Source organism: Xiphophorus maculatus, chromosome 7, assembly GCF_002775205.1.
Source record: "Xiphophorus maculatus strain JP 163 A chromosome 7, X_maculatus-5.0-male, whole genome shotgun sequence".
Classification (NCBI taxonomy): domain Eukaryota; kingdom Metazoa; phylum Chordata; class Actinopteri; order Cyprinodontiformes; family Poeciliidae; genus Xiphophorus; species Xiphophorus maculatus.
The window spans coordinates 14,293,268-14,307,762 of NC_036449.1; the positions used below are offsets into that span (position 1 = coordinate 14,293,268).

General features: G+C 36.4%; 1 protein-coding gene across 1 annotated transcript; it reads left to right on the top strand.

The window, feature by feature from the left end:
• Positions 1-3,628: 3,628 nt before the first annotated feature.
• klhl6 (kelch like family member 6) lies at positions 3,629-14,495 on the top strand. The gene is made up of 7 exons (XM_005799371.2): positions 3,629-3,885; positions 3,964-4,129; positions 7,590-8,039; positions 8,140-8,377; positions 8,824-9,026; positions 10,189-10,402; positions 13,505-14,495. The coding sequence occupies exons 1-7, from the start codon at positions 3,629-3,631 to the stop codon at positions 13,801-13,803; spliced, it is 1,827 nt and encodes a 608-aa protein (XP_005799428.1). The 3' UTR covers positions 13,804-14,495.

Here is a 14,495-nt window from a genome sequence, read left to right on the forward strand (position 1 = left end):
TTTCTAAGCAGCCTGAATTTGGTCCTAAAACGACTTCAAATGCGCCCTTAAAACATTAACGGGACAACACTGCTACCTAGTGGTAAGTTATCAGACCTGCAGTTTTGTCTCATGGTCTAAACTCGTACCCGTGTCTAAAAGAGTGTTCTCCATCTTGCTGCTCCTGTATTTTTTGGTTTTAATTTATTACTTTAAATTGTAAAGACATAAACTTTTATGTACAAATCACTAGCTACAATATTATATAAGAAGTTTTTTTTGAAGTTTTACTGTGTGAACATCTGCCCTGATAAAGCAAACTGCTGAATTAATTGTCGTTAACATTGATGAAATAGTTCCCATGCGTTGTGTTTTATCTGGTTTATCAATATATACATTTTTTAGTATAAATTATGCACAGGTCCTTCTCAACAAATTAAAATATCACCAAAATATTTGCTTCTGAAATTCAAAATGCATGAACGCCACAGTGACAGTGTGCCACTAGATGCTCTCTACCATCTTTGGCATCTAAAGCTGAAGCTGTTCGAATCAGAGGTCATAGCCCTCCAGAAATTTGCAATAAAATGCTAGGTCTTGGCAAAACATATGTAGTTTTTGATTGTTTAACAATTGCCACTCATTGCTTTTGATTTTATTTGACTCTTGTAAACTTAATCTGACCCCTTGGTAATAACCATTGTCTTGGACTCGCTACTTATTCTTATCAGTATTATAATCCCCCTTTAACTTCTCTATTTCACTTGAATTTCAATCATCTTTTCTATTCCATATTACTAAGTCTTGGTTATTTTACATATGAAATTTGTTAGTGTAGTATATTGATTACATATTACATTCTGACTATTTACAATTGTCAATGCCAAATTCCCATCACAATATTCTTTGTGAATATTCAAGCCTAACTTCAATTATAATATGTAGAATCTTTACATATTGTACAAATTAATATTCAGTTAATTTGTACTGTATTACAAATTATTTACAGATGCATATATTTTTAAGTTTGTTTTCTAAAACATTGATTGATTTTATTAATTGTTACATTATTTGAAACTGATGAATTGAAAAAAAAATTAATAAATATGATTTTCAATTACTGTCAACATTCCAAAAGTAGAATTGTTTGTTACATTACTGCATCTTTGACTCATGAACAAATCTGGTTTTTACCACCTGTAGTTCTTGAAACCTCCACCAGAGGGGAGAAGATAATTGCTGAATTTGACAGCAAATTCACTATTGCTTATTTAGGCCAGTTTGCTGGTGAATGAATCACAGTGATACTATTATCGTTAAACCAGCAGAGGGAAACGTAAGGTAGTCTAAAACTTCCTGCTGTATGGTTGTGTTATCTTAAAGTTTGATGATATTCAGTGAACCAGAACCATCAGATGACATGATTCATGTTATCACTGACAGTTGAAACCTTGCACTATTGCCCAGGCAGCATATATTCTGTGTCTCTCAACCTGGGATCTTGGTTTCCAAATAAAATACAAAACTTACTGAAATCTGAGGAGTAAGTAACTAGGAGTTACACTGAAGTAAGTAGGGGAGAGTAAGTAACTATAGACCACTGAGCCATCGTAAGATGCTTCTGAAATTGTCTCAAGGCCAAGTGTGACTTAAGAAAGAAATACAACAGTTGTACCTCATGTCTTGAGGACATCTGTGTGTAATGGTTCTTGAAACTTTTACAACACTGAATCTCTTAAATGGGTTGTGCTTTTCGATCTCCTCTACTATAGTAATCCATGTTGCTTGTGAACCTTTTTCTACTTATGTTTTCCTCCCACCCAACTTCCTGTGAATGTACTTGATAAATCACTATGTGGACAGTTTCTTTAGCAATGACCTTTCGAGGCTTACACTTCTTGTTGAGGGGGTTAGTGACATTGTGTTGAAAGCTGTGAAGACAGCAGTCATCCCCATGTTTATTTGGGCTATGACAATGTTTTTGTCTTAATTATTATTATTTTTTTGTTACTTGTTACTATTTAATATTAACATTTTCGAAGAAACTTTATTTTGGATTTTAATAGCAATAGCTCATAATTCCTTCAGTTAATTGATTTGCTTTTAATATAATATAATATTGTGTGTGCAATGAATATTTTACATATGATACATAAGTTTCACTTAAACTTTTTTCAAAAATATTTTAATTTATTGAGATTCATTTGTGACAGACTATACCAGTATGAATGCATCCAAATGCCAAGCTCTAACTTTTGTTGCTTTACAGTTCTATAAAAAAGTATTCCCTTCTTTAAAAAATCTTCAAACAAATTTTATCATCAGACAGTGATAAGCATAGTAAATATAAAACACAGTTTTCAAACTGTGATTGTAGGTTATCTTTACCTCAAAATCATAAAGGAGAGTGTCTGACTACAGTTCATGGATCAACCTGCAAATGATTCAAAAAACAAAATGAAGGTTTTGGTGTGGCTCAGTCAAAGTAAGAATCAAAATCTAATTGTGATTTTCTGGCATGACACTAAACAGGATATTTATGTGCAAAAAACCTCATAGGTGACCTAATTCATACAATTTTCAATTAAATTCCTTTATTTAATCAGGTAAACCCCGTTGAGATCTAGATCTCATTTTCAAGAGGGACCTGGGCAAAAAATTTGCAATACATAGCAACCTGGTTACAAGATAAAAACAATTAATACATATGCACAAGTATAAAACAATAAAAACAATTTAAAAACAATGACACTGTTTCATAGAATCTTGTTACCTATCTTTAAGAACTGCTCGAAAAAAGTCCAGTGAAATCATTTCCGACATCTTACAAAGAAGATTGGACAAAATATCCTTCAAATAGATGTAAAAAAAATCTCAAATCATTGATAGTTGGTGGCAATCAGGATTTCCCGATGACATTTTTTTAATATTATCACTGACTGTTGAAACTTTGTACTAATGCCCATGCAGCATGGATTCTTAGTTGCCATATAAAGCCAAGATCCCAGGGAGCACATTTTTGCATTGTAGTTCACACAGATGTAGCATAAGACTAATTGTTCACTCTTCCAAAATGATTGGAATGAGAAAGATTAAGATATTTTCTTTGCTGTGCCTCAAAATTGGTAAAAGTGGCAGTAAAAGGACAACTTGTGTACATCTCTCATTTAAGCAAGCAAGAAAAATAAGCAAGTTTTCCCTGTAAATCAGCCAGAGTACAGGAGAGTAGGTAACTACAGAGTTGAATAAAAGACATCTACTTCAAGCTGCTCATTGGCTTTGTTTACCATTATCTCTGTTTGTTGAGGTCTACAGCACAAAGTCTAGAATCATTTTTTTTTCTGCAAAAAGAGGAATATTAGGTAAGCTAGGGGAAATTTGATCAGCACATTCAAAGAGGAAGTGCTTAGAAACAAGCATTGCTACACACGCATGTTCCCCACAGAACAGGAATAGGAAGTATGAAGAGGACAGAAGAGAAAAAAACAACAAATCCTCATCTCAAAGCGACACAACTGCTCTCACTGTGAACCACAAAGGTTTTTTTTTTTTTTCTTCTCTCTTGAAGCCTTGAGGTGCTTCGGAAGCTGCCGACTGGTTTTCTTCAGTGGAAACTTTACCTCAGTGGAAATTACTGGTGGAAAGAAAGATGAGTGACTCACTGGAAAGGACGACAGACTGTCCAGTGTCGCCACTCGCAAATGGGTCCAGTCTGACTGACGAGAAAGAGAAACCAGGAGGTGCAAGTGAGCTATGCTGGCAAGATGGAGGCCTACCTGTGGAGCTGCAGAGAGGGATGGAAACCCTGAGGGTGAACAGAGAGCTGACCGATGTGACCCTCTGTGTTCAAGGGCAAGACTTCCTCTGCCACAGGGCCATTCTGGCTGCTGCCAGTCAGTACTTCAGGTAAAAAACAATCCAGTTATCAATGAAGGTAGTATGATGGGACTTCTAGCTTCACTGACCAGATGTATGTTTGAATAGGGCCATGTTTTGCAGTGGCCTCAAGGAGAGTCATGAGGAGCGTGTGGAGATAAAAGGCTTGGACAGCGGGACCATGCGCTCTCTCTTGGAGTACACCTACACCAGCCGAGCCCTCCTCACACACTCAAATGTCCAGAGAATACTTGAGGCAGCCAGCCAGTTTCAGGTACAGCAGCTTGATATTTTATAAAGATTCTCAAATGTTTATCTCAAACAACTTTCACATGGGGGCTTCATGATTGACTTTTTCCCATACAAAATAGTGCCGTCTACCCCCGAGCAATCAGGCGTCAGTTTACCAGGCAGTGGGATATTTGTCGCTGCTTTGACATTCAATAATTTGAAGTAATTTTCTTGACTACTTATTGTAAGTCAATTTAGTTATGTGAGGCCTATGAACATTTCCTACCAGCATGAGGTTGTAGGATAAAGTTAGGGGCCATTATCTGTTAACCAATATTAACTGGAATATAATGATATATAATGTTAATGATAATTCATCTTCACAAAACTAAACACTGGAATAAAAAAAACACTCAGAAATTCTGCAAATACGTTAAAGCTGTAAAAAACTGACCAAATTTTTATTTGCCATTAATAGAAATTATAATTTTAAATCAACATCCAAAGCTTACATGTTTAGAGCTTTTAAGTGGCTGACTCTGATTGGATCAAGGGTCTTTCTCTGTCATTATTCACGAGAGTCTTTTGATTCAAATGGAAATTATAGTAGGTACAATAAAGAGTTTGCAATTACATTTTACTATTAAATTCTATTATTTGTCAAGTTTGAGTATTTTTATTATAATTTGTCCTCAAAATTCACAATACATTTGAATTACAATGAGAAAAAACCCTGATACACCAGGGTTCAAGGAAATGGGTATTAAAAAAAGTTTGTTTACAAGTTCAAAATGCAATAGCGATGAAGGGGGGCTATGAATTGGTGAAGGGACGAAATGAGTGGGACCCATGAATAACACAAAGGCTATTATCATAACCCATATGTCAGTATCAAGATTGCAAGCCAATTAGCCCATTCAAAAATATTTTATTTGACTTTCTGAATGCTTCGACATTTTAAATGGCTTATCGAAGATGGCTTTTGATGGCTTCATTATGTGAGCTTTCTAACACTCATGTTTTGTGTGGTAAAATGAATTATAGCAATAATATGCAAAGGAGGTAAAATGCTATTTATCTCTGTAAAGCTTCATATTAACAGCTAGTGGTTTCTAATAACCACATGATTAATTTAACGGTATGTTAAAAGAGACAGTGCCGAATAGTAGAAAACTAACAGCAAAAAAGTACACTCAGAAAAGGTAGCTCTAGTAATTGAACACTGAACATCATTTAAACTCATTTAAACTATAAATTGTCTTCTCACTTCACAAAACACCTTTCCTATTATAGGATACGATACACACACTTAATGGGGTAAGATCTCAGTTGCTCTAATAGGGAAGTGAAAGTTGGTTGTTGTTTACACTCAGGATCAGTTTTCCATTTAGATTTAAATTAACTGCACAGCTGTGCAGTTTGACAGAGGAGGCAGGTGTTTGTGTTTTTGTGTTTCTATTTTTGCAGAAAGCAATTTGTGCATTGGAGTTTGAAAATGAACCACTCAAGAATTTAGGCTGATTCCTTTTTGCTGTTTTAGTGATTCCTGCAGCCATAACTGTGGTTAAAGTCAGACATGATTTAGATGAGTTGAGAATTATTATAATTGTTGAGATAAGTATATTTTTCTATGCCAAATTATGATTAAAAATCAGATCAAACAATATTTTCAACATATTTGTCAGCCTAACAATTCAAATCAATACTTTTACTTAAGAGCACAATTTATTTTCCATTTTTGTTTTGATGTCTGTTCTCAAACAAAAATATACATTTATTAAGGAAAATGCCATTTACCGTTGGTGCATATTGAAAAACTATTACTAGACAGATATTTTTTTTCACTCAGATGGCTAAACTAATGTCAGTTCATGATATTATTAAAAATTCAGTGAAGTATCTATAAACCTTATGAACCATATAGACAGAACCATGTACAGGCACAACGGCTGACAAACAGAAACAGAAACAATGAAGACAGTCACACGGCTGGGCAAATGGATGGAAATAAAATCAAAAACTTTTCCATAGTGAAGCTAATCAAACATAACAACAGTTACGTGGTGGAAATCAGTGTGAGGACTAGAACATTTCCTAAAACAATATATACCCATCACAAATACCAGAACATGCCTGAAATGCATAAAAATATTAGTCACAAGTGCTTCTGTTTTTGGGGACTTCGTATATTACTGATAAATGAATGAAACAGGAAACTTTCTTGTGGCATAAAGAAATAACTTAGGGCATGAGTGATTTAGCTTCTATTTAAAGCATGAGTTTAAAAAAGCTATAGTGGAACACAGAAACCATCACGTCTGTAGCTAGCGTCATAATGGAAAATGATTGTGTGTTTTATTTTCCACACAGCAACACTAAAATTATGTGTATGGTTTTACAAAAGTTGTCATTTACATAAAGCGGTCTGAACATGGACAATTGTGGATAACTGTCAATTTGTAGCTGGGCTTCGCTTTTGCTTCACAAAATGTGTAAGACCTGTAGAGAAGAAGTTTTATAGAACATCTTTGATATGACTAAAGCGGACATCTTAAAAGTTATAAAGTTCAAAAGTTGCAGTGTGCAAACTTTTCACAGGCCACTGTTGCTCCAAGAAAAGTGTGTGTATTATTGGAAACATTTTTAGAATTTATAGAATTTAATAAACCCTTTTTTTTTCCAAGATAAACTACATGAAAAGTATGTTTATTTTTTAATATCCGAAGACAGTCATCAAAGTATCCAAGGAAAGTATATTTCTGGATAATCTTTGATCATTTATGGAAAATGATTAACTTTTTTTTCCCATAATAAACGACGTGTAACAAATTAGGAAACATCCAACTGATTAAGTCGGGACGCACATAATGTGTGGTGCTTGTAAATGGAAGCTGGATAATAGAACAGCAAGCTGATCTTAGGACTGAGCTGCATAAGATGAGTACATGATGAATTTTTCCTGGTTATGCTCTTCCATTGGATAACAGGGTTAGTCAATTACAGCAACAAGTCTACAAGTAGTATGTACACTTCTGAAGAAAGAGACTGCTATTTTTTTTTACCATTAACTACTGAAAATATTAGTCATTCTGACATCTGACTTCCTTTCGCCAATATGACAAAGCAGTGAATTCATATTCTGATGCCGAGTCACATAACTGAGTTAAAATGCAAAGCTATAAAAGAATTAGTGGAGACAACTGCCACACTGGCCTGTACAGCAGCCGGATACCATGTAGACTGAATGCAGGCTCTCTAACAACCATTTTCCTGTCTGACGACTGTCAAAAAGAGGTCACTAGAGCCGACTAAACCTTTAAAGAAATTAATATTACCACATTATGTCATACAGCATTCCAAGCCTTTTGGAGAACTGTTTTAAAATGACATCAGAAAATACATCTCCTCAGTTTTAAGATTGATTACTTTTATTGTAATGAGTGTTGTAAATCTGTGTCAGCCAGGGATGACTGTAATAAACAAAAATGTCCTCTGTTTTTCAGTTCCTCCGTGTGGTCGATGCATGTGCAAGCTTTCTGAGCAACTCTATTCATCTAGAGACCTGCATAGGGATCCTAAATCTGGCTGACAGCCACGCTCTGCCCACCCTGAGGACCAGGGCTCAGGACTTCATCACCTCTCAGTTTTCTCAGGTGGTGCAGCAAAAGGACTTCTTAGAGCTGCCTGCAGAGTCTCTGGAGGCCATCCTGCAGAGGGATGACCTCAATGTGAAGTGTGAGGAGTGTGTCTTTGAAGCTCTGATGTGCTGGGTGAGAGCCCAGCAAGATGAACGCTATCCATTACTGGCCAGCTTGCTTTCACATGTGCGGTTGCCATTGTTGGAGCCGGCGTACTTTGTGGAGAAAGTGGAGTCAGATGAGCTGATACGTCTCTGCACTGAGGCTTTCTATTTGCTGCAAGAGGCTCGCATGTATCATCTTTCTGGTAGAGAGGTTTGTAGCCATTAAATAGACAAATTATCTCACTTTTTGGAATTAAAAACAGCTTTGAGAGCTACACAAATATTTATCTTTATCATTGACGTATTCGTAGGTGGTTTCAGAGCGAACCAAACCACGAGTGCAGCACTTTCTGTCAGAAGTTTTTCTGATCATTGGAGGATGCACTAAGGATGAACGCTTTATTCCCACTGTCACCTGCTTGGATCCTCTAAGACGCAGCCGACTGGAGGTGGCCCGGTTGCCAATGACAGAAATGGAAGATGAGACCCAAATCAAGAAGTGGGTGGAGTTTTCTTGCATCACTTTCCACAATGAAGTTTACATATCAGGTGAGAAATCAATCACAATCTTATGCATAAAGACTGAAATATGATCCTACCATAAATTTTTATTGATATCTTCCATCATAATTGTTGCTTCCAAAATATATTATCTTTACTGGAACTGAAATGTGATGGCTGAACTGATACATTTTGAGTTTACTAGAGAACAAAACAAACAGGAAGGCGTGGTGTCTTCTGCAGAACAGTTACTGTGGTTTTAGGCGTTTCCCAACCCAGGAACTGACATTTTAACTTTGGGTATTTTTACTGCCAAGGTTGACGCACGCTGCAAAAGTTAAAACAAGGTCTTGGGCCTGTTGGCACTAAACCTAGATATGACCAAATGCTCCAATGCAGGCATCAAGACTAATCTTTAGTCTACATGTTAGGATAGAGGGATATAAAGTCTTGGTGAAAGGTGACGTTTTCCTCATATGATTTGCTTGCTGTAGGTGGTAAAGAGACCCAACACGATGTTTGGAAATATAACGGCGCCCTGGACAAGTGGATCCAAATTGAGTCAATGTTGAATGGACGCTGGAGACACAAGATGGCAGTTCATGGCGGAAAAGTGTATGCTCTGGGTGGATTTGATGGGATTCAGAGGCTTGCTAGTGTGGAAGCCTATGATCCTTTTCACAATCGCTGGACACAGGTAAATACACATTTAGTTCAAAATTGACTTTGATGTCTCTAAGTCCCCTTTTATATTCGAATTACACCACACCAGTATTAAAAGTTCCCCTGAACATGGATGATCTTAAAGAGTTCCTCATGTACATCAGAAACACAGAATCCCCAGTGCACTTCCCCAGCCATTTTTCATTTTTTTTTATCTTATTACACTATCCCAATAAGTGGGGTTAATGTAAAGAAATGCAACACTCACTTTCCCAGCATTGGTATACAGCGCAAAGGACAAGTGCATACACCTCTGAAATGTGCATGTTGGCTGATTGCTCATAGACTAAGGAATGTTTTGTGCAGTTAAAAGATGCAAGATGTTTTGCTGTCAAAAATGGCATTTAAAACATGCAAACAGATATGTACTGTGCTTTGTAAAGCCATCTACCTTCCTCTTGCTGCTGATAAACTGATGAAAACAGTGATGGAGTCTACCACAACAAAGCTCCAAATTATGTTGGAGGTGCATAAATCTGAGGTTTGGGAGGTTTCAAATCTCCAATATGCTTAGAAAAATGTTACAAATTGTGGGGAAACATCTTAGATATCATACTTCTGGTCACTGTCATTGTGATAAAACAGGGAAGAGGAAAGCAGGATTAAAAATATGTTCTCACTATTAAGTGTGAGGCAAGATTATATTTGCCTTCCTTAGAATTCCCCAAATAAAACTCCCTTCCTTCACATTTTTTTAAATGTAACAAATGCTAGAGCACTTAAAGGAGCCTGGTTTAATTATGTTATTAGTGCTATAATTGTAAATTTATCACTTAATTATATTATATTTCTTACACATGTTATATTAAACATGTGTAACTGTTTTTGTAATAAATGTGTTTTTATGATGTGGACCCCAGGAAGAGTAACTATTGTCATGGCAATGGCTGATGGGGATCCTAATAAACAAACAAATACTTTTTTTTCAAATTTGCTGCAATCTGGCAAAGTTTGAAAAACCATGGAAAGCCTAGAGAATGATGGGAGGTCTTGGTCAGGTGTAATATCACCTAATGTTACACTGCGTGCAATAAAAAATGTTACTTAAACAGAGATTTGTCTGTGAATCACTACCACATTAGCTCCCTTTACTGATATTATCTTGCTTAGTAGACTTCTTTATGTATTTACCACAGGTGACACCTCTTGCAGTGGGTGTCAGCTCTTTTGCTGCAGCAAGCTTTGGCAGATGGATCTATGTGATCGGTGGTGGTCCTAATGGAAAACTAGCCACAGATAAAGTTCAGTGCTGGGAACCAGGAACAGACAGCTGGGAGCTGCGGGCACCCATCCCTATAGAAACCAAATGCACCAATGCTGTTACATTCAAGAACTGCATCTACGTCGTTGGTAAGTTTGAAGTATTTTTTTTAAAAAAAGTTGGATGTTACTTGAGATGTAAACAAAGATATTATCTGAGGTGTGGAAACTTAGATAAATAGCTTAATATGTCACAAAGATAATATTCCTAATTTCTTTGTAAAATATTTGGTCATTATGTATGTGAAACCAGTAAAATGTAAAAATGCTTAAACAGGGTGCAGCAAGACTGAGAAATTCTGAAGTTTAAAATTAAAAATTAAAGGCTGTATAAAAAAGAAAACTGAAATCTGCAATTATTTACAATGCATAAAATACAATGTCAAATTCTTCATGTGCAAGGCAAAGTCCCTAAAACAATAATGTTGCTGCTGAGAACATGGCGATGTGTGAAATTCGCCACTGCATTCAGAACTGCTATTTAGCACTTCAACATGCATAGCAAAATGATTCTGAAGTGTTGTGGCGGTTTTTAGCTCATTTCTGTGAAAGCTGTACCAACATGGTTTGATGTTGTAAATTGCTTGTTATCTTTTCTGGTTGGCATAATATTGACAGTGTAAAAGCCAACGTAGACTTATTTCAATGCAAACATTTGGTTTAAACTGCAGCAAAGTCACAGACATATTATCAAAGGCTACATTCCTCTCAGAGGAAGTTCTGCTTTTGCATTTGCACTACAGGACAACCAGCATGCACAGGTGCAAAAGTGGAACACAGCCTTCACAGCCTCAGGAAAGGCAAACCATTATCTCACCAGTTCTATGCCAAACCACATTCTCTGCAAAATTTGCAAGAGTCCAGGCACCAAGATATCTTACTTTCAAACGAGAAAAGTAACCCACCCAAACATTTCATATATCATGAACTATTTGAAATGCATAATGAACAATGCTCAAACATTCTGCAAAGAACTTGTCCTTCAAAACAGCTGGGATTGATTTCAGTTTCTAACCCCTCAAAATTTCAAATAACGGAGGAGTTATCCATACCTTTATTATGTTGGTAGCATCTAAAGTGAGCATAAAAGCAAGAAAATACTATTTTAACACTACATACTCGCCATATTCTGCAGCTTTATTAATTTTATTTAGTGAATATATTGGAGAACAGTGCATAAAATAGGTATCATTGCTGATTGGGCTTTTTAAAATTATGCTATACTAACTGGAGGCACAAACTTTGACATATTTTTAGATCAATGGACCAATGGAAAGTAACAGATTATTCTGAAATATAAGAAAAATGGAACATGCTTTTCAAATTAAAAAATAATAATTATGTGACAAGTGTAGTGAGGATTTTCTCACTTTCACTCTTTCACTGTAAATAAAATTTAATGGCAGGTAAAAGTACCTGCCATTAAATTGTAGATTAGTTTACCAAACATCACAAGCTTTGAGCATATCATGCGGCACTGTTCAATACATCCGGTGAAAATGACAAGAGAGCAGTACAAACCAACCATGAGATCATGATCCACCTCACCTACCTTTCCGTCTATGCCCATGGTAAATATGGAGGATCTGCAGAGATGCACAAGATGGGAGAATCTTTTGGTAGGACAACTATTAGTCCACAAATTTGTCTTTAAAAAAATGAGGCAAGATTAGGTGATAGAAAGACAAAACAATTCCCCTCTATAGTTTACCACTGACCAATTATGGCAGTCAGCAAACATGTGAAAGAAGCTGGTCAGATGAGGCTAAGCTTTCCATGCAGAAGCCATGTGTAATCAAGTGAGAACAGCTACAAAACTGTTAAATCATGGGGCTGAATGCAAATGCATGGCTAACTTTGAAGATTTTGTTTTTATTAAAAAAAAAAAATTAAAATGTGAAAACCATCTATCCCCCTTCTTCCACTTCAAAATGATCAATTACTCTGTGCGGGTTTATCACACGTGATCCCAATAAAATACACTGAAGTTTGGGAAAAGGTTCAAGGGGTATGAAGAGTTCAACAAGGCACTCATTTATCAGTACATACAGTAAATCCATATGTGGCTTTCAATAACCCATGGGTATTCATTTCAGTTTATTTATATCTCATCTATGTTGAAATCTTAATTCACTAATATAGTCCCAATTCACAACAAATGTAATTTCATGGCTCTTTACAAGACTAAGGGCTCCAATACACATAATGTCCAGAATACATTTCTGTCCAAATAGCTCATATTAACCTAAGTTTTTCAGATTGGTTGAGTTATATATTGTCCAATTCTATGCTGATTTTAACACAGTACAATTAAAGTAAGTTAATTGTACTGTGTTGGTAAGCTGAGAAAGGCCAGGTTAGCTTTGCAGCAATGCTTCTGCTTGAGCAAGCATGGGACTACAGTGGAGAGAAACATTTTCTTTAAACAGTGTTGTGGAAAAAACACTATTACCAAGCACTGTTCAGGTAAAATCACTCAATCAGGTTTATTGATGAATTGTGCACAACTCAGAGAGCTCATAGGACAATCAATAATGAAGCAAGTCTGGATGAAAAGCTCTGCCAGGCAGAGACAACACATGAGTTTTATATCAAGGATAAAGGCTCCAAAACAAGGGGTGAGACAGTCTGGTTCTAATGCAGCTGTGGAAAACAACTCCCAACCTTCTACATGTAACCCAAATAATTATATTTTGGTGGGACTATACAGGAACTTAGAATAAACATATAGCAATACAACTAGCAGATGTGATCTTGTAATTTTCCACGTAAACAGGAAGAAACTTCCTGCAAAAAAACAGGTTAAGGCTAATCTTAACCTGGTTAAGGACCTTAACCAGGTTAACAGGTTAGGGTTAACCTAATCTGGTTAATGGCCTTAACCAGGTTAACCAGGATAACCAGGTCCATAAGCTGGTTATTCTTAAAACTAGGTTAAGGATAACCTTAACTTCGCTGGAGACCAGCTGTGACAGCTGGATGGAGGCTGAACAGACATAAGAAACACAGAAGCAGTGGTCCAGGAGTATGTGTGTCGGTACACACACATACTCCTGTGTGCTTACAAATGAGCTAAGATAAAAAATGAGTAGATACATAATATTCATTAATATTTGAGTCACCAATTTTAGTAGCTTGTATGCTTTATGACATAACCTTTAGCTCACCTTTAATTCTTTATTGCTCTTCCAGGTGGTGCCATGCACGCCATGTACTGCTACTCCCCTCTGTCCGACTCCTGGTCCCTGGTGGCTCGTCTGGGGGAGAGGGCAAGTTGTGCCATCGCAGCCTGCAACAACAAACTTTTTATCACAGGGGGGAGGGATAACAAGAACCAAGTGATTTCCACGGTGATGTGCTGGGATGTGGATCGAGGGGTGTTGACAGAGGAGTGTGTCCTACCGTTGGGCGTATCCCACCATGGCAGTGTGACGCTCATGAAGTCTTACACGCACATTCACAGAGTCACACCTTCGTCAGAGTGCCAATGACACAAGCTTCCATGTACCAGACTTTAGTTTTGCTACAGCAAGTAAGATATCAAAATGATGCAGGGAAAGTGTATCTTTTTCATTCACTTGCCACTTTACCATGAGATATTACTGTGTTTGTACTAATGTAAGCAGTGAAAGTTTAAAATATAAATATATATTTTCTTGAGCTCTATTCTGGTTAAAAATAACTGTTAATATCTTTCCTTGATTTTGTGTTCTCTGGGGTATAAATATGTATAAATATGTGTATTAACGACATTTCAGCAGTAAAAATTAATCTTAACACAATGAATATGATTTAATAGCAATTTATTTCAGCAATTCAATTCAAAAGACAATTTTATTTTAATCTTGGTCTTTGAATCATTGAGCAACAAATCATTGTCCTTGTTTTCAGGGTTTTTTTCTCTCTTCCCTCACCTTTTACTGTTGACTCTGCACCTTAATTTACTACAGATTTTCCTTCCACTTAACTTTCCCTTAATTTGCTTAGATGCATGACTGTGTGAGCAGCCAGCTTCTTTTACCTTTTTTCTGCTTAGTGTCTGTTTGTACCCTGTTAATGACTGTCTGCTGGACATCTGTCAAGTAAGCAGTCTTTCCCATGATTGTATAAGTCATGTGTTAGGTTCCTGTAATATATAAACAGCTATTTGTTTTTTACCTATTTCTACTAAATAAAGTTTGTC